This window comes from Caretta caretta, chromosome 11 (assembly GCF_965140235.1).
Source record: "Caretta caretta isolate rCarCar2 chromosome 11, rCarCar1.hap1, whole genome shotgun sequence".
NCBI lineage: Eukaryota > Metazoa > Chordata > Testudines > Cheloniidae > Caretta > Caretta caretta.
The window spans coordinates 28,771,991-28,793,158 of record NC_134216.1 but is presented as its reverse complement, the minus strand read 5'-3'; the positions used below and the strand labels follow the sequence as shown (position 1 = coordinate 28,793,158).

Here is a 21,168-nt window from a genome sequence, read left to right as displayed (position 1 = left end):
GAAGAATATTACAAAATGTTAAAATAATTTTAAGGAAGCTAAGGTAATAGAATAGTACAAATGGGGAGAGTTGAGGGTGGGTGGGGAGGGGGAGGCATTCCAAAGATTAGAGAAGCAGCACTGGTATTTAAAAACTAGATAGGAAAAGATTAGTAAAAAGAAAAGATGCAGTTGAGTAAACCCTATTTGTCTGTATTGAAAGTGGCATTGATGCCTGATGAAACTGAAAATATTTACTTCAGTTTGAACAAAAAGAAAAAGTAGTAGATGCAGAAGGTTGTTCAGTAAGATTTTCTGTGTTTTGATGCTTCTAGAATTTCATTTTAATCCACCTATCTTTTAAATTATTGAAACAAGAATACTAACATCATAAATATCAACAATAAAAGAATAGCTTGATCTATTTTGATATACCTGAGCAATTTCTTTAAAAAAAATATAGAGAGCAGTAAGTTCTTTCTTTTCCAAACATAAGCTTCTTGTGAACCGTTGCATTTCGAATAAATATTTTCTTCTTTTGCCTCTATAGCGATGATTAAAGCTGAAGAAAACAGGTATGTTTCTAAAAATACTTTTTTTATTAGATTGATAGTATCAGTGCCTCTCTTGAAATAAACTTCTAGCTTGCTTTCAATTTGTAAAGTGTTTTAATACTTGATTACCAAAATATATTTTCACTATTTAATTTTAGAAGTGCTTTTTAATTTAAAAATCTTTGAACTTCTGTCCCTGTCTTTTTCTGTTAAGTTGTACAGTTCTTATAAAGAACTCCCCACTTTTGAAATTGTTTTAGATTTTTTTGGGTGAGATATAACACTTTGTAAGGTAGGCCTAAAACTCTTGACGATGTCCATAGAACCTTATTTAAACTGTAATATTTTCCCTTAAGGTTAATTGAACTTGCATGACTATAAAACTCTTATTTCGATTTTCTTAATTCACGTATTCAGCAGTAAACCAGAAGAATCAACTCCAACATCTTCTGCTCCCGCTGTTGCAACAGAAATTACAGATACCACCGGTGTCACCGCCGCCACCGCCCCCGCCGCCGCCACCACCACCACTAGTGATGTTGAAACTGCCGTGGCTGCTCCTGCAGCCACTGCCATTCCTGCTGTAGCAGCTGCTCCTGAAACTGAATCTTCTACAGTAGCTGCTGTTGTAGAAAATGAAAGTACAGTAACTACAACAGCTGAGGAACAAGTGCAGCAAACTACTACCGCCGCCGCCGCCACAACCATCGCCACCCCTGTTGTACAAGAGCAGAATGTAGAAGCTGTCACTAACACTGCAGAGGAAACTTCTAAACAGGAGGCTTCAGTGGAGTAAGTAAAATCCAATAATCTGGCTTAATCTGAGGCTTTTTAATGTTCAGAGTTGTGGGATTGTAGTTATATTGGAGGTGGCTAAACTTTTTGTTCAGATTTTTTTCAAAAGAAAAAAGAGAATGGAGCAAAGCTAGTGGAGAGAAATGGTTAAGAAAAAACACAAGGGAAGAAGGCATTTTAAATGATTTTTTTAAAGGCCCCCTCGTCTCTCTCGGGTCATTCATTTATTTGCCAAATTTAATTGGGGATTGTTGGGACCCAGGACTTTTGATTTTTGAATTTTATTTTAGAAAGATAAAGAAATGTTAGATAAACAATATTAAAACATACAGCATACAGACTGCCATTGTGAAAAGTGAGTTAGACTCTTCGTTTTAAGTATTTGAGAATTTTAGCAGGCAGCATCATCATGGAACACCTAGGTGCTCGTATGTAATTTTAGAATATACATTTTTAAAAATACAAAACTAAGGAAAAACATGTAGCCCACTCTGAATAGGCTGTTGTTTCCAACTAAAAAATCCAAATCAAATAAACCCACTAAAGTTGGTATCACACCTTCCCAACTCACTGCAACTACTCTGTCTTCCATCTCTCGCCAAAAGCCTGTAAAAACAGACAAGTTTTGTAGTGTACTTTGAAGGTCAATAGTTTTAGGCAGGGTTACGTGTAATTGAAAGTCAAGACTCTTTCACAATTAATACTCTCTCTCTCCCCCTCACTTAAATCAAGGGGGAGATAATTTGAGCAGGCAGTTGATTCCAATAGTGGCACCACTGTTCTAAAGAGAGAGGTATTTTTAGAATTACTTGTTCAGAAAATCTGTTTTTGAGTTTTCCCCCCATAATATGTATCATTTTATTTTAGACTAGCAAATTGTAATTTTTATATAAAGTATTAATTTCCATCTTATTAAATTATATTTTTGAAAAATATTTCTCAAGAAATGTCTGTTAATTGGACATCTCTTAAATTGATGATGACTCTTTTTGGTTTAAATGAAAAATAGTGTATTTACCTAAAGTATGTAATATTTTGTCTTTAATCCTTAGTGTTGCTCCCAAAAAAGAGGAAGAGGACACCCAGCCAGTTAAAAAAACATATACATGGAATACGAAAGAAGAAGCAAAGCAAGCATTTAAAGAACTGTTGAAAGAAAAGGTTTTTTAAATTGAATCAACTGTTTAAACTCTTCTGAATTATTTGCCTGAGAAATTACTGATTTATTTTTTTAAAAAGTTAATTTTCATATTGGAGTAAATAAGGAAAAAGAGTGTTTTATAGAAGAAGTGTACTTGTTTAGGCAATTTTTATATATTGCCTGTGCTTTTTAAAAATATATTTGTGTGTAATCAGGAGCTCACAGCTCTTCTCCTTCCTCTGATTTCCCCCAGTATAATGCAATTTTAAACTCATAATTTTGTCCAAAATCTAGAAATTGATGATTTTTAACTGCCATATGAAGATATGGCAGAAAATTATCAAGATGCCAACTGACAAAGGCAAAAAATTTCACTGTTTAACAGCAGATGTTTGAACAAGAGTGACTTTCACGTTAAAATACATTTGTCTTCAACAAAAATCCATTTCCTTTTTCCTTATTATAATTACTAAAGCCACGCGTGTTTAGACAGGTTCTCTTTTACGATCATCCATCCTTTGTGAAGTCATAATTCTGTTATTACATTCCACATTGTTATGGAAATTACAGTAAATGTTATAATTCATTATTACTTCACTGCAGGATCAAAAATATGGAGCCCTATAGAGTTGTCCTTTGGCATGCTTTCTAAATTTCACCCACCATTGTTCAAAAGGTGGAGGGTATGGTGAGAAAAGAATAATCTCAATGCTCAATTTCCCTCTCAGTCTATTTATTGATGATGCTTTCTGTAGTGTTCCCAAGACTCTAGTGTCCAAATGCAGTAGAAGAGTGCCTGAAAGAGAATCAAACGGTAGAAATAGTGATGATGATTCTAAAAGTGCCCCATATCTCTCTTACTGATTGACGTATGAAAACATCACTTTATTTTTACTAACATACGTAGTTATTATGAAGGGGTAATCGTCTGTCTTTGTACAGCTCTCTTGTTAACATCAGTGAGAAGTCTGCTGTGCCTCACCACACAAATGAAATACTTCAATCCAGTCTGTTTATCAGTATTTCCAAAGAAACCGTATCACCTTAGTATGTTGGTACCAAAGCTAGTGGTTACATTATTGATTTAATGTCTTCACAGCGTGTACCATCCAATGCCTCGTGGGAGCAAGCTATGAAAATGATCATTAATGATCCTAGATACAGGTATTGCTTCCTCTCTTCTCTTTAATCTACATTGTTTGTCACAGACCTAATGTATATATGCTTTGCCCTCATCAGTGTCATATTTGAGCACTGAAATGGGATTTGATCAAATACTGACAGTTCCTACACCAAACCAATTGTCTTTTTTGAGTCTGACCTGTTACTAAAGTAGCAAAATACCTTAGGAGCTGAATATGTTCACCAATGAACAATGGAATGGTACACGGTCTTAAAGAAAAGATGTATTAGCAGTTGTAACTAGAGTTAAACTAATAGATGGTCTTCACATTTTAAAAAATCTTCATATTTGTTTGTTATAATGGAGATGCTGAGAACTTTTAGGGCCATATTTTCAAAAGAGGTCATTGCTCTCATTGGGAGCTGTTCTGTGCTGAACAGACTTTAAAATTTGGCTCTACATTTAATGTCCAAAATGCAGCCTGAAAGTAAGACCTCTCATGAGGCTATTTGGTAGTATGTTATAAGAAAAGTTATTTTGGCTTAATAGACTTTATTTAAAGACATGAAAGCAGATACGATAGCCTGAGTATTAATTTAGTTCTGTAGTGTAGGCTTCACTTTGTTTCACCAAACTTCTATTAACTTTTGTGTTTGTATTTTATTCTGTATGTAAATAAATTGGCATTATTACTTTTATTTTCTAATTCCCATTTTGTGTACTTAAAATCTTGTTTTTCTTGCTGTTCAGTGCATTGGCAAAGTTGAGTGAAAAAAAGCAAGCCTTTAATGCTTACAAAGTCCAGACAGAGAAAGAAGAAAAAGAAGAAGCAAGATCAAAATACAAAGAAGCTAAAGAATCCTTTCAACGTTTCCTTGAAAACCATGAAAAGATGACATCTACAACGAGATACAAGTAAGATCAATTTAATGTACCCCAATGACCCTTCTCCGTTTCAAGTTCAACATTAAATTTACTTGGCTTGGTCTCTGGTGAACTTGAACCTTTGTATAATGTTTCGTCTTTGAAAAATCTAAAGTCTTGTCTACACTTAGTGCTGCAGTGAAGACACGACCTACGCTTCTTCTGTCAGCTTGGTAATCCATCTCCCCGTGAGGTGGTAGCTAGGTCAACAGGAGAATTCTCCTGTTGACCTAGTGCTGTCTACGCCGGCGGTTAGGTTGGTTTAACTATGTCATTCAGGAGTATGGATTTTTCGCACTAATTTCTGACCTAATTATCTGTTGTAGGACCAGGTATGATGGGGCATAAATAGAGTGATAGCATTTGAGTTCAAGTGTCTAGAAATGAGGGTAATACATGACAAAACACTTCCATATTTTGATTTAAAAATAAACATAATAGTTCAGTGGTTTCGGGGGGAGGGATAGCTCAGTGGTTTGAGCATTGGCCTGCTAAACCCAGGGTTGTGAGTTCAATCCTTGAGGGGGCCATTTAGGGATCTTGGGAAAAAATAAGGGACGGTACTTGGTCCTGCTGTGAAGGCAGGGGACTGGACTCAATGACCTTTCAAGGTCCCTTCCAGTGCTCTGAGATAGGTATATCTCCATATTATATTATTTCCTATACATTAAATTTTAATCCTTCTATTTCCCAGTATGGTGTTAAATTTCATTTTTTGTTCAAGAAAACAATAGAATACTTAGGGCACGTCTGTACAAGCACTTGTGCAACACTCGGGCAGGCCACGGAGTAACTGTACGTGCGCACCCTGCTACTGCGCTCTAAAAGTTCCCTAGTGCACAGTGACGTGCAGTGCTCACTATGAAACTTTTAGTGCACAGTAGTAGGGTCCACACAGACACTTAGAGCACAGCATGCATTAACACTGCAGATTTATATCCTATTTTGCCACTCAGTAAGCTTTGGTGCAGACATGCCCTTGGTGGCCTTACCCATATCACCAGGCTGATAACTAGAACGAGTCAGGCAAGTTACAATTCTTTTCTCACAATAATGAAAGAAATATATAATAGGAATAAAACTGAGGTTAGTTACATTGTTTGTTAGTTACTTGGCACTTGGCAGTGTCATGTAAAAATGAATGTCATTACGATCAGTATAAAAACATAGCATTATAGAAATTAAAGAGTTATGTCAAAGGAGAACTTATTTTTCTGACCTATAACCATAAGAGTTCAGAGTGGGAAAAATTTTGTCATGTATAAATTGTGAAACTAATCTGAAAATAGTTTCTGATCCCAGTTGCCATTGCTGGTATTCCTGATGCCACAAATGATGCAGTTTCATGAGCAGTAAATTCAGTGCAGAAGATTGCAAACAACTTTCTTTATGCTGGTTTGTTGCAGAAGAATATTTTAATATTTAATTTTAAAAATGATATGCAGATCACTGACAAACTGCTCTTTTACAAACAAGTCTTTTGTACAGTTTATACCTCATCAAATGAATTGATTCTTGAATCCCAGTTTGCTGAAGTTATCAGCAAAAGATTTAGAGCAGATTGATGGAATTTTTTTCAGATGGAGCTAATTTTTGGTTCATTAGCCTTCAGTGTTCCTTTTAACAATGAAAGCAATAAACTTTTTAGCTTTAATTCAAAATGTAAATTGTAGTTGATTCTGAGACGCAGAGGTTGTCAGTACAGGGGGCCCTGGTTGTGAATTTGCTTCTTCTGGTGTACTGTCAGATCCAAAGATTTAGCCATTTTGGCATGAAAGAAGGCTAAATATTTCTTCTTTTTTTTTTTTTTTAAAGCCAACTCTTTGCCAAATACAAAGCATTGATCTAAAAAAAAAAAAAGACAACTTTGGTTTATAAAGCTTCTTTTCCTACTTAGATGTTACAACTATCTATTATTAAAATATATAAATTTGCAATGAAATTGTATTGGTGGAGAATCACAACATAGCATGAAACCTGTTGTCACCCTAAATGTTTTTAATCTTTATGATTTATTCTTTTTTAGTATTCTAATTCACCCTGTCCAGAAAGCTGCTGTTTGAACTCTGTTAGTTTGTATGTTGTCCGAGATTAATGATTTTTGCATGATGATAGAGTGCACAGTGCATTTGTATTTTTGCAGTAGTAAGAGTGCTTACTTGCATTATTAAATATCCAGAAAGGCAAAGCAAAAATCCAGTGCTGGTCTTTTTTCTCAAATGTGAAAGTAGACAGAGTTTAGGGGGGCGGGAAATTATTCCTACTCACCTCTTCTGAGTGGGTAGCCTTACCTGGTAAACTTCCACATTATTTTCTGTGGCACTTCCAACTAAGCATGATTACTTGTTGGTACCCACACCCTAATCATTGCTGTTAACTTCTTTTTCTAGCCTATGAATTAGTCTCATAATTTTTGTGATGGTAGTTATGAACGTGAATTTATTCTTTTCCCTTCAGCAAAGAAAGCTGTGCGTTGGTATTCCTTTTCTATTTGATTTTATGGATTAATATGTGAATCTTGGTTTAGTATTCACATGAAACAGTTGGCCCCAGGATCAATGTGGAGTACAGTTTTTATAAAACATTTTAGAGCGCAAAGCAAAATCATTGCTGAATCCTGTGGCACTATTAACTTGTTCTAATTAAACAGTTATGTCAATTCCAAAGGCTTTCTTTACTTCTGACTTTTTATTTAGGTGAACATATTTGCTTGAGCAATAAATACAAGTTAATAGACCACTAAAAAATGTGAATGTCTTCCAGTGATGTGGGAGTTGCATTGTCTTGTTTCTCTCGGACTTGTAAGAATACAAATACAAAATCTAACTCCACCACCCCTCATCGGTTGCACCCTGCTTGTTAATAGGAACAATTAAAATCTGAGCAACAGGGAAATAGATGTCTTAAATTTTGGAGCCTTTTCAGGACTTTCAGTGTTCTGAAGATTCTAAGTGTGTGTGTATATTAAAAATAGTTTCTAGCTCTGCTAGTTGTGAAGATAGTGGGATTTAGTTTAAGTGTGAAAATGTGTACTTTATTGGCTGCATAGTTACACAGGAACATAGTACCAAATGCAATCAGTACTCATCCTGTTTATTTGCATGTGCTGATAACTTTGAAGCCAAAATACAGATTTTAAGGCTAGAAAGGCACCCTTGGATTATTTAATCTGACCTCCTATATATTATAAGCTAAAATTAAATTGAAGTAAGTGTGTGTGTGTGTGTGTGTGTGTGAGAGAGGGGGAAAAATAGTAAATGTAAATTTAATTGGGATTTGTATATTGTGCCTGTCAGTCTTTAGGCTTGTAACCAATATTACCATATAACCCCCTGCCTCCTAAAACCTCAGATAATTAGTCATCCACACTTTAGTTTCTTTCAGTGCTGCCACACACTGCTACTGGTAAAACAGGTGACTCTTGTATTCAGTTCTGAGCATCACCAATTCCAGGCTGTAGCAGACTAAGGCCTGGTGTACATATACAGTTGCAGTAGTTTAACTAAAGGTGCAGTGTTGTATCAATTGAGTTAAAACAGTGCAACTTTTCTGTATGGATATTCTCTTACATCGTTTTAAAAATGGCTTACATCTGTTATTTAGCAGGGGCACTCTAAACCAATGTAAGTGTCAACCACAAAGATGCACCAGTTTAACTTCACCTGGAAGTCAATAATGGGGAGCTCGTGCAAGTGATGTAGCATAGATGTTAAGGGCTGCACCTGGATGCCCAAACAGAGTCATCCAGGCCAAGCCATTACCACTAGTCTCAGATCATTTTACAGCAAATGCCACCCCCACCCCTCACGCCACTCATACGGTTCCCTCTTGCTTTCCCTTAAATCTCATAGTTTCTCTGGTTTCATTCTCATGGATCCTTCCAATCTATGAGGTTAGGCAAAAGCTTACATACTGGATGGCTTATTTTTATTGAGCTCTTACCTGTGACGTAGAATTAAAATATTTACATTAACTTAATGTAAGATACATATTTCTTAAATTCTTGTTCACTGTCCAGGGAAATAACTAAAATGTAATCTTTATGCATAGTTGGAAGTAAATTAACTTGTTTGAAGTAATCCACACCACTTGACCCAAAGAGAGAGATTTACCTGCATGTTTCCAACTAAAATGTGAAGCTTTGTGTAGAGACTACCACCGCTATATTTAAATCAGTTTACGCCAATAAGTGAGTATATGTATCTCTTTTGGTGGATTTTTTTATATACAGAAAAGCTGAACAAATGTTTGGTGAAATGGAGGTCTGGAATGCAATATCAGAGCGTGATCGTCTTGAAATTTATGAAGATGTCTTGTTCTTTCTGTCTAAAAAAGAAAAGGTAATTTTTCTTTTAGTTTTCAAGGTTTATCTCAGAGAAAACAATTTAATCTGAACCTATTGAAGAAAGTAAAGAATTTTCTAGGTTGTTTTGAGTCTAACTTTTCTCTTGCCAGTGACTTAGGAAACCCCATCTAGAACTGTTTTACATTGTACAGTATGTAATTATCATTTCCCTGAAATAGGCTTATTAACTTCATGTTCCCACAAAGAACAATCTGCTCAATGTAGATATTGCATAAGTGTATATAATGGCTTTTGTTCAAAAGTGCTTTCTCATACTCTATACTACATATTGAAACAAATTATGGTCCAGAGCCTCAGCTGGTATACATCTGCATGTTTCCATTTACATAGCTGAAAATCTGATCTTTTTATATATATAGTATGCACAGTTAACCCTGTACAACATTTTAAGGCACAAACTGAAGAACAATGTCTATAGTTTAAAAATGTAGGGAGAATTTAGATAGAAATTTCCCTAAAATAAAATTTATCTATAACTCTAGGGTTAAGGTCTGTATTCTTGCAAAAAAATGATCATGCTTTTTGCGGATTAGAAGTGGTCAGAACCTAAGTTTTAGGTTTCCTATGAAAAGCAGCTCCTCCCCCAACACAGTGAGCCCCATGGTTCAGCACTGTTTCTTTACACTCTTACAGTATGTCTACACAGCAGCTGGAAGACACCCATTTACTAACTCTGCTCAAGGTAGCATGCTAAGAATAGCAGCATAGCCAGAGTGGCTCAGGCTAGCCACCCAAGTATGTACCTTAGTGATGAGGTGAGATTGTATTCAGGCAGCTAGCCCGAGCTGCTGCCTGTGTTGTCACGTCCACACTGCTGTTTTCAGCATGTTAGCTCAATGAGAGCTAACACATGTATTTCAACCTGAGTCGGGAATTCACCACCCAGCTGTTGTGTAAATATATGCTTAGGATAGTAGTCCCCAAACTCTTGAGGGTTGTGCCCCCTCTTACTACACACACACACGCCGGAGCTGGGAGTGGGGCTGTGGATTGGGGTGAGGCATGGACAGGGGTAAGAGGTCCAAGGCTGGGGGTGGGTGCGGGGCTAGGGATGGAGCTGCAGCCAGTGGCCAAGACTGTGGGCGGGAGAGAGCAGAGACGCAGCCAGGCCCTGGTGGTGGCGGCCAGCAGCTGGGTCCGTGGCCAGGTGTGGCTCTGCTTCTGGACTGGGAATGGAGCCGTGGCCAGGAGCTGAAAGAGGGGGCAGGGCTAGGAGTGGAGCTGCAGCTGGGCCTTTGTGGAGGCTGGCAGCCAGGCCCCAGCCTATGTGGAGCCACAATGTGGCAGGTGGCAGGGCCATAACAGATCTGGGGCCATGGCAGGGCTGAGTGGTGTTCCCTTCCCACCTCCCTGAATGTTCCTCGATGCCCCCCAGAGGGCGCGCCCCACAGTTTGGAGACCTGCTTTAGGGTCTGTTTACATAGCTCATGTGGGCTAGCCCACATGAGCTAACTCAGGTTAAAATAGCAGTGAAAACACAGCAATTTGGCTTTTAACTCATCAAGTTCAATCTCAAATTCCCATATCGGCTTTAATTTGAGCTGCTAATCTGATTTTTAAAAGCATCATTGCTATGTCTTTGCTGCTGTTTTAACCTGAGTTAGCTGTTGCGGGTTAGCTAACCTGAGATAAGGTAACATTTTGTGTGTGCTTCCATCCCTACTTTAAAGAAGAGTGCCACCACTGTATCATCAGTAGTCTGGAAGGTCTGGGGTCTCTAGCCCAGAGGCAGTCTGCATGGTGGAGCTGCCATGGATCCTAGAAGCTCAGGGAGCTGCTGATTGAAATTGACATGATTCTTGCCAATTTCATTGCTACTATTCAGGGAATCAGGAAAAAAAGGGCAAATTTTGAAATACTGAAATTTCCTGTGAAAACTGAGTTTTGGCCAGCTCTGAATGTGACAAGATTATGTACAAGGTGGTATGGCCATGGATTCAGGTGGTTTTAAAATCTGTATATATTATTTTCTGTTTGTGTGTCCAAAATTTGTCATTTTCTTTCTATATAATCAGAGGGTGATACTTGATCTTATCTGATGTGGTACTCAAGGAAAATCAATGCATGGCTGATTTATTTATTTATTTCGCCCTGACTACTTGCTTCAGGAGCAAGCCAAGCAGTTACGAAAGAGGAATTGGGAGGCTTTGAAAAACATTTTGGACAACATGGCTAATGTAACATACTCTACCACTTGGTCGGAGGCCCAGCAGTATCTGATGGACAATCCTACATTTGCAGAGGATGAAGAACTTCAGAGTAAGGAGGGGAAAAAAAAAAGTGGGAATCTCTTGAAGAGGCTGTGGAACTGGTTTAGTGATGATTATAAATAGTTAAATTTTTTTTGCCAAATCAGCAACTGCTAAATGACAGCTGCCAGCAACTTATGTGAAATCATAGGACTGGAAGGGACCTCGAGAGGTCATCTAGTCCAGTCACCTGTACTCGTGGCAGGACTAAGTATTATCTAGACCATTCCCGACAGATGTTTGTCTAACCCTGCTCTTAATCTCCAATGATGGAAATTCCACAACCTCCCTAGGCAATTCATTCCAGTTCTTAACCACCCTGACAGTTAGGAAGTTTTTCCTGATGTCCAAACTAAGTCTCCCTTGCTGCAATTTAAGCCCAGTGCTTCTTGGCCTATCCTCAGAAGTTAAGAACAACAATTTTTCTCCCTCCTCGTTGTAACAACCTTTTATGTACTTGAAAACTCTTATAATGTCTCCTCTCAGTCTTCTCTTTTCCAGACTAAACAAACCCAGTTTTTTCCATCTTCCCTCATAGGTCATGTTTTCTAGACCTTTAATCATTTTGGTTGCTCTTCTCTGGACTTTCCCCAATTTGTCCACATCTTTCCTGAAATATTGGGTCCAGAACTGGACACAATACTCCAGTTGAGGCCTAATCAGCATGGAGTAGAGTGGAAGAATTACTTCTTATGTCTTGCTTACACCACTCCTGCTAAGACATCCCAGAATGATGTTCGCTTTTTTTTTTTTTGCAATAATGTTACACTGTTGACTCATATTTAGTTTGTGGTCCACTATGACCCCCAGATCCCTTTCCACAGTACTCCTTCCTAAGCAGTCATTTCCCATTTTGTATGTGTGCAACTGATTGTTCCTTCCTAAGTGGAGTACTTTTGCATTTGTCCTTACTGAATTTCATCCTAATTACTTCAGACCATTTCTCCAGTTTGTCAGATCACTTTGAATTTTAGTCCTATCCAAAGCACTTACAATCCTTCCCAGCTTCAGTATCTAAATCATCGATGAAGATATTGAATTGAACCAGACTCAGAACTGATCCCTGTGGGACCCCACTCGTTATGCCCTTCCAGCATGACTGAACCACTGATTACTACTCTCTGGGAACAGTTTTCCAACCAGTTTTGCACCCACCTGATAGTAGCTCTATCTAGTTTGTATTTTCCTAGTTTGTTTATGAGAAGGTCATGTGAGACTGTATCAAAAGCTTTACTGAAATCAAGATATGCTACATCTACCACTTCCCCAGGCTTGTTACCCTGTCAACGAAAGCTATCAGGTTTGTTGGACACGATTTGTTCTTAACAAATCCATGCTGACTGTTACTTATCACCTTATCTTCTAGATGTTTGCAAATTGATTGCTTAATTATTTGCTCCAGTATCTTTCCGGGTATAGAAGTTAAGCTCACTGGTCTAATTCCTTGGGTTGTCCTTATTTCCTCTTTATAGATTGGAAAAGGGCAAATATAGTGGGAAGATTTATTTGAAGTATTTGACAAATATCCCTTATGCAGTCTTCCCTGTTTCATGGCTATCTTTGGCAATGTGGGCGATAACATAAGTGCTCTTCTCCTCAGCCCAGTGTTCTTTATGGAAGTCCTGTATTCGTTAATGACTAGGATCTTTCAATTCTTCTGTGTAGCTTCTATCTTTCATCACTACTGGATAATGCCCTCCCATTATTACACTTTAGTGATGAATGAGGAGAGAAGCTGCTTACAGAAAATTATCAGGTAAGAAATTTCTCAGTCAGAAACCTTTTCTTTTCTCCTTTCTAGATATGGATAAAGAAGATGCACTGATTTGTTTTGAAGAACACATCAGAGCTTTGGAAAAAGAAGAGGAAGAAGAAAAACAAAAGAGTTTGCTTAGGGAAAGGCGACGACAACGTAAAAATAGAGAATCTTTTCAGGTTGGTGCAACTTTTTTATCTTTAGAATCTAACAGTTTTCAAATATTCCAGAGTTTCATACAGTCTTTTTAAAGTAAGGGTACTAGGTTTTCTTGGCCTGTCTAAAATATACGGATAATTACATATTCCCCTGTGTAGTAAGTCAGTTTCCCCATATAGCAATGAAAGGAGTGACACATTTTAATAAGTAGGAAAATGTAATTGGAATGTCGGAAGAGGGGATGAGGGTCCGCAGGGACAGGTGTTGTGACTGAAATTATTTTTTTAATTGTGTTCTTTAACAAATGATTAGGTTTCAATTTTAATAGTGTTTCTTTCAATCATCATAACATGAAGTATGCGAAAGCACGCTTTCAAATATGTGAAAACGGACACTTTTATTCCATCCTATTTTGCAGTTATTTTTGGATGAATTACATGAACATGGGCAGTTACATTCAATGTCCTCCTGGATGGAGTTGTATCCAACCATAAGTTCTGACATCAGATTTACTAACATGCTTGGTCAGCCTGGTAAGACTACTTCCTCTTCCAACAATGTAGAAAGTGATACAGGTACAGAGACTGTAGATTTGGGGCAAAATAGAAGTGTGATGTTTATTTTCTAATTTATTTTTTAAAAAGTGCAGCTCTTTGGTTAGAGCTAGCTTTTGACTTCTCTAGTTTTTTCATTAGGATCAACTGCACTTGATCTTTTCAAGTTTTATGTTGAAGATTTGAAAGCACGTTACCATGATGAAAAGAAGATAATAAAAGACATCTTAAAGGTGAGGAAAAATGTGCTTTCCTGAATAAGAGTAACAAATCTATCATTTACCTTTAGTAAACTACTAATGTAACTCTTTGACGCTGGGAGTTGGGATTTCACGTTGCGCTAATGCAGTGTGCATTAGCGCTAACGTGAGACTTCCTGACCCACCTGGTGCCAAGGAGGTAACTCTCTTGCAGGATAAAGGATTTCTGGTTGAAGTGAATACTACTTTTGAAGACTTCGTTACAGTCATCAGCTCAACTAAAAGAGCAACCACTTTAGATGCTGGAAATATCAAACTGGCTTTCAACAGTGTAAGTTTTAACATTCCCTTATGTTCATATTAAGAAAATTGTTTTAGAAAATTTGTTTTTATCAGGGCTTGCCTACACAGGGGTCTGAAAAAGCCACCCCCCTGTGTGATGTAAGTTACAGCAACCACACCCCACGCTATGTCGGTGGAAGATGCTCTTCCACTGACATAGCTTCTGCCTCTCGTTGAAATGGAGTAATTGTGCCGACAGGAGAGCACTCTCCCATCAGCATAGCGCGTCTTCACCAGACATGCTACAACAGCACATCTAGCTCAGTAAAGTAGACTTGCCCTCAGAAACTGAAATATTTTCTCTGCATCATTTTAGGTGTGTTTTATGAGTACTTTGATAAATATAGTGTGTAAAATAAGCTGCTGATTAAGGGTGCCTTTCTTGATATTGCCAGTTTTGAGAATTCAGATTGGAGAGGCACAGTTCTTGTTCAAAATCTAAATAATCCATTCTAAAGTACAACTGTAGAGTAGGGATTCAACAATGTCTTTGTATTTGTAAGCTGATGCTTCCTAATGAACTTACATTCAATATTGGCAAGTTGTAACAATCATTCTCTATTGCAGTGGTCTCCAAAATTTTTGATTGCGCACCCCTATCAGTAAAAATTTTTTGAGCATGCACCCCCAATATATGCATATTTATTTATGTATAAATTATATACATGTACTACTGTACTAATATATTATGTAAATTATAAAACATACACAAAAAATAGAAGTTGAAAAACGATGAGATAGAGATGAAATAAACAATATTTTTAAAATTTATTTTATTTTATTGGTACAAAAAACCTTTTTGCTCTCACTAAATAAATTATTAATATTTTTAGTGAGAGCAATGGGATGGAATATGCTTTATTTTTGAAAATCTTGGTTTAACACTTCGTGATACAGCGGGCGCTCAGGGTGGGGTGCGGGGTCTGGGAGGGAGTTAAGGTGTGGGAGGGTGCTTAGGGTGGGGATGCAGGAGGAGGCTCAGGGCTGGGGCAGGCAGGAGGTGCAGAGCACTTACCTGGGGCAGCTTCTGTTTGGTGGAGGGGGTGTGCAGGTGGCTCTGCGCAGTGCAGCACCACCCCCATGGCCACAATTCTGGGAGCTGCTTTCCCCCCCCCCCCCCCCCCGCAGGCAGGGCCACCCGGAACGCAGGGGCTTCAGGGTCCTGGGCTAAGGGGGCCCCGGGGCCCTGGCCTGCAGCTCTAAAGCCCCTTTCGGAATGCAGCCCTGCGAGCACGGGCCGGAGGACTCGGGAGGAGCAGGGGCAGCCACGCAGCCAGCAGCTGGGGAGAAGCGGTGCTTTCCTGTTCAAAGCGCTGTTTCTCTCCAGCCGGCTTTGAAGGGGAAAGCACCGCTTCTTTCCAGCCACTGGCTGCGCGGCTGCCCCTGCTCCTCCACGGGCTGGAGGACTCGGGGCCGCCTCCTTTTTTTTTTTTCTCCCCCCCCTACAGCGGTGCTCTTCCTGCTGCGCACCCCACTTTGGAGACCACTGCTTTATTGTGTCGGCTGTGGACTTCATTGAGGCTTTGTGAGAAAAGAACAAATATAAAATTTAAGGTTGAGTAATGGAGCAGATAATGTAAACAGGCACAAACAAAATGGTAAAAAATACCAAAGTTGAAATGTCTTGAGGCAAAACTACATGCTACCTTATTATTACTGTTCCTTCCTTATGTGGATGTTACTGTCACTTGAATGATTTCATGACTTACTTTCTGTAGTTGCTGGAAAAGGCAGAAGCCCGTGAACGTGAGCGGGAGAAAGAAGAGGCTCGCAAAATGAAGCGGAAAGAGTCTGCATTCAAGAGCATGTTAAAACAAGCTACACCCCCAATTGAATTGGATGCTGTCTGGGAGGATGTATGTATTGTCACTTTTCACCTTATCAGAAATATTGTTTGTTAGTGGTGTGGCTTGCATACAGATATTTTATGAATAAGCTCTCATATCTCATAGGCTCCAGCTCAGTGTTACTGCTATCAGTATAATTTACACACATGAAAATAGTTCTTTCCCATCTTTTAAAAGAATTTCCACTGAACTGGGGCAATTAATTTATTCTGCAGTACTATTTTTAACTGGCGAAACGATTATTCTAAAAATATAGTTCCCAGGACACAGTTGTGTGAAAGGCAAGCAGTTCACCATAAGTACTTAAAAATTCTATAGTGTTGGTGATACTTATACAAAAAAGTTTCAGACCATTATGTAGCTCTTTTTCGTTTTCATAAGACATTTCTGGCAGGGAAGTTCTTCTGTGTAGATCTATTTTAATAGCAGGTGTTCACTTTGCTGTTTATTTAACTGATTATTCTGCATCATAGGTTGCATTCTGGTAAAGTGCAACATCTATTTTAACCATAATTATATGGATAGTATTCATATCTTTTTTTTTATAAAAATTTGTAAATATTGTAATGAAAAACATTAAAATATTTGAGGTTTATACAGTGCCCAAAGTTTTGAGGTTAGAATTTAGGAGAAATGTGAGTACAGTTGGGTGAAACACTTTGGCTCAAATTTGTATCATTTCCTCCAATATCTTAATACAATATGTTCATAGATACTCATTCAATTCAGATATAACATACTTTTAATATACACTTCTTTAATTATTAAATAGTTAGTAAAATTCCTCAAATATATACATGTAGCAACTGGGCTATAAATGTAATTTGTAATAAATGCTGTGGAAAGTATCTTCAAAGAGTGTATTCTGGGTCATATTTAAAGTTTCATTGCTCTTCAATTTTAGTATATGTTTTTGAATCAAAATACCAAAGTAAAAGCACATGAAAAGATGGGAGTTGCCTTACCAAGTGCGGGGTCAGTTCTAACGAGCCAATTCAATTAAGGTGGAAGTGGCTAAAGGGACAGCTCCCTTGAAACCACTGTGAACTGCGTGCACATGTTCAATGATTAGAACTTGGCCCGATACGTTGACAGGAGCACAAAAATTGTCTAAAAATTTTCAACAATTTTGCCCTCTTGCATCTCAAGCAACAGAGTATATTTTTAGAGGTCTTATATGCAAAAATGCATGCTCTTTAACTGAGAATTAGTTGTACAAATTTTCTCCAAAGCTGTATTTAGCATTCAGTTACTTTATTTAATCAACTTCTAATAATTTTTAGTGCACACATGGATGCGACATCTGGGTGCATCATAAAACAACAAGCATCAATTGTTTAGCTATGTGTGAAGAACCATTGCAAGAATATGGAAAACTTCAAAATATTTTATCAAAACCCCATTAAATATCATATTGCTTTTTCTCTGCATTTCCTTTGCCATTGTCTTGTCCATTGTTGCTCTGTCATCAACATATCTGTCTCTTTATATGAAGTTTGTTTTCCTTCACATCTGGTACATGAAGTGATATCACAATCTGCTGTATGATAGGTGTTTCAAGCTAATAGTGGTATGTCATATGATAGCTCGTCAAATTGTTGACTACAATGGCAAGACTTAAAGAAGAGAGCTGCTATTTCACACACTTAGAATGATTGGAAAGAAAATGTAGGAAAAATGCATTGTTTGATGGAGGTGTTCAGCTGACTTTCTAGTGGGGGGGGTGTGTGTGAGAGAGAGAGAGAGAGAGAGAGAGCTTAAGTTTTAAGTGGGGTCAGAGCACTACTTATTTTAAGCATAGCAGAAGTGAACTGTTAAAGATGTTCACTGTTAGCCATGTAAAAAAAATGAGAATGAGTCTAAACCTTTTAGAAGAAACATAGGTAGATACCTGAATATGACCATCTTAATCTTTGGACATTGGGAAGTGTGGAGCACATTGTATACATGAACTTGTTGGGGTGAGAGGTAAATTCACCCTGTAGCAGTAAAATATGTTTTTCCATTTATGAGATGGTTTGTTTTACTTCATTGTTAAACGTATGTGTGTGTCTGTCTGTCTTTGTAGTAATATTTCATGATGTAAAAACAACGAGGAGTCCTTGTGGCACCTTAGAGACTAACAAATTTATTTGGGCATAAGCTTTCGTGGGCTAAAACCCACTTCATCAGATGCATGGAGTGGAAAAAAACAGTAAGCAGAATATATATTATACCACATGAAAAGATGGGAGTTGCCTTACCAAGTGGGGGATCAGTGCTAAAGAGCCAATTCAATTAAGGTGCAAGTGGCCTATTCTCAACTGTTGACAAGAAGGGGTGAATACCAAGGGAGGGAAAATTTACTTTTGTAGTGCTAATGAGGCCAATGCAATCAAGGTGGCCCATTTCCAACAGTTGACAAGTTTGTGTTATTCCTTTTCATATAGATCAGAGATAGATTTGTGAAGGAACCAGCATTTGAAGACATCACTCTAGAATCTGAAAGAAAAAGAATCTTTAAAGACTTTATACACGTACTAGAGGTAGGTTTTAAATTTGTTTTTCATAGCAATTTTGTAGCAGTTTTTTGTAAGGAAAAAAAACTTTCCAAAACTGTACTGAACTCTTATTTTGTGACACAGATATTAAAGCCTCAGTCTGAAAGTAATGAAGTGTATTATGGTTAAGCTATTTTTCATGTGTTTTATTTTTTTATTTGTGATGGAGCTGTTTTCATCTAACTTCCCTTTTCATACACCACATTCTGAAATAGTTACCTTTTGGGCTAAAATTTTCTTATCTGTGTAGAGTTTGAGTTATAATACTTTCAAAAATTCAATCTGTCTCGAGCTACAGATGGCTCAGCAGGCTGATGTAGTTTAAAGAGTAAACTGCAACTTGCTTTATTAAAATTTTATTTATTTATTTATTTATTTATTTTAAAGAGATTTTAAATTTGAAATTTTGAAACTTCAAATTTGGCATTAAATAGGTCTTAATGAGCAGTACATACTTTGCCAGATTTGGGGGGAGGGCATTCAAATTAGTAATGTTTAAAAAATGCAGGACTAAATATGCTTAATGGGAAACATAAGAAGAGGTTTGCATCCATTTTCAAAGTGTGATGCTAAATGATTCCTGACTCTTTTAATGCTTGATTTTACAACTTTAATGGTGTATTAATGACAGTTTCTTTACATTTTTTAAAAATTAAATTTAATGTTGCATATTAGGAAAGGTTACAAACAGTAAGATTTCAAATGTTACATTGTTTTAACAAATTGATGTCTGTGAACATGAGTGTGTCTTTTGGGCTGGTGCTAAGAAATTGGTCAATTTACAGCATGTTCTTTAAAACAATTATAATGTTTGGATTATTTTATACCACAGCACGAGTGTCAACATCATCATTCAAAGAATAAGAAACATTCTAAAAAGTCTAAAAAGCATCACAGAAAACGGTCTCGCTCCCGTTCGGTAAGACCTTTCTTAGAATAATATGTGAAAACTACTTTTACAACACATTGTCTTGCAAGGCTAATATTGGACTCAAAATGTTCTGTTTAAAGGGCTCAGAGTCTGATGATGATGATAGCCATTCAAAGAAGAAGAGGCAACGCTCAGAATCTAGATCAGTTTCTGATCGTTCTTCCAGTGCAGAATCTGGTAAGATATTTTCCCCATTCCTCTGTTGAAACCAGCTTTGTCATGATAATGTTGGGTCTTAATGTTTTATTGATACTTACTTACTTTTTGTATTGTAGAGAGAAGTTACAAGAAGTCAAAAAAACATAAGAAGAAAAACAAAAAGAGAAGACACAAGTCTGTAAGTACAGCTTATTAGGGCTGTCAAGCGATTAAAAAATTAATTGCATGATTAATTGAGCAGTTAAACGATAATAGAATACCATGTATTTAAATATTTTTGGATGTTTTCTACATTTTCAAATATATTGATTTCAATTACAACACAGAATACACAGTGTACAGTGCTCACTTTGTTTTTTTATTACAGATATTTGCACTGTAAAAAACAAAAGAAATAGTATTTTTCAGTTCACCTAATACAAGTACTGTAGTACAATCTCTTTATCATGAAAGTTGAACTTACCAATGTAGATTTATGTACAAAAAAAAAACTGCATTCAAAAATGAAACAATGTAAAACTTTTAGAGCCTACAAGTCCACTAGGTCCTACTTCAGCCAATCACTCAGACAAACAAGTTTGGTTACAATTTGCAGGAGATAATGCCGCCTGCTTCTTGTTTACAGTGTCACATGAAAGTGAGAACATGTGTTCGCATGGCACTGTTGTAGCTGGCATTGCAAGTTATGTACCATATGCACTAAAGATTCATATGTCCCTTTATTCTTTAACCACCATTCCAGAGGACATGCGTCCATGCTGATGACAGGTTCTGCTCAATAACGATCCAAAGCAGAGCAGACCGATGCATGTTTATTTTCATCATCTGAGTAAGATACCACCAGCGGCAGGTTGATTTTCTTTCTTTGGTTGTTAGGGTTCTGTAGTTTTTGCATCTTAAGACTTCTGAAAGCATGCCCCAAACCTTGTCCCTTTCAGATTTTGGATGGTACTTCAGATTCTTAAACGTTGGGTCGAGTGCTGTAGCTATTTTTAGAAATCTCATTCGTACCTTCTTTGCGTTTTGTCAGATCTGATGTGAAAGTGTTCTTAAAACAAACAGCATGTGTTGGGTCATCATCTGAGACTGCTATAACATGAAATATATGGCAGAATGCAGGTAAAACAGAACTGGAGACATACAGTTCTCCCCCAAGGAGTTCAGTCACAAATGTAATTAACACATTATTTTTTTTAAGGAGCGTCATCAGAATGGAAGCATGTCCTCTGGAATGGTGGCTGAAGCATGAAGGGGCATAGAAATGTTTGGCATATCTGGCACATAAATACCTTGCAATGCCAGCTACAAAAGTGCCATGTAAATGCCTGTTCTCACTTTTGGGTGATGTAAATAAAAAGCAGGTAGCAGTATCTCCCGTAAATGTAAACAAACTTGTTTGTCTTAACATTTGGCTGAACAAGAGGTAGGACTGAGTAGACTTGTGAGCGCTAAAGTTTTGCGTTGTTTTGTTTTTTTGTGCAGTTATGTAAGAAAAAAATCTACATTGTAAGTTACACTTTCACGATTAAGAGATTGCGCTACAGTACTT

The 21,168-nt window shown here is 37.4% G+C and overlaps 1 protein-coding gene across 3 annotated transcripts in view; it reads left to right on the top strand.

Annotated features, from left to right (window-relative positions):
• The window catches only part of PRPF40A (pre-mRNA processing factor 40A), a 47,032-nt gene that overhangs the window by 19,364 nt on the left and 6,500 nt on the right, over positions 1 to 21,168 (top strand). Inside the window, exons 9-24 of one of the 3 annotated variants that reach the window (XM_048868436.2) lie at positions 530 to 554; positions 951 to 1,325; positions 2,381 to 2,489; positions 3,569 to 3,633; positions 4,343 to 4,507; positions 8,748 to 8,856; positions 10,991 to 11,141; positions 12,933 to 13,066; positions 13,465 to 13,621; positions 13,730 to 13,833; positions 14,015 to 14,131; positions 15,861 to 15,998; positions 18,419 to 18,514; positions 19,362 to 19,448; positions 19,541 to 19,637; positions 19,736 to 19,797. In XM_048868436.2, coding sequence (XP_048724393.2) covers positions 530 to 554; positions 951 to 1,325; positions 2,381 to 2,489; positions 3,569 to 3,633; positions 4,343 to 4,507; positions 8,748 to 8,856; positions 10,991 to 11,141; positions 12,933 to 13,066; positions 13,465 to 13,621; positions 13,730 to 13,833; positions 14,015 to 14,131; positions 15,861 to 15,998; positions 18,419 to 18,514; positions 19,362 to 19,448; positions 19,541 to 19,637; positions 19,736 to 19,797 — 1,991 coding nt within the window. The remainder of the gene's footprint in view (positions 1 to 529; positions 555 to 950; positions 1,326 to 2,380; positions 2,490 to 3,568; positions 3,634 to 4,342; positions 4,508 to 8,747; positions 8,857 to 10,990; positions 11,142 to 12,932; positions 13,067 to 13,464; positions 13,622 to 13,729; positions 13,834 to 14,014; positions 14,132 to 15,860; positions 15,999 to 18,418; positions 18,515 to 19,361; positions 19,449 to 19,540; positions 19,638 to 19,735; positions 19,798 to 21,168) is intronic. The other 2 variants (XM_048868440.2, XM_048868439.2) reach the window with 2 other exon arrangements.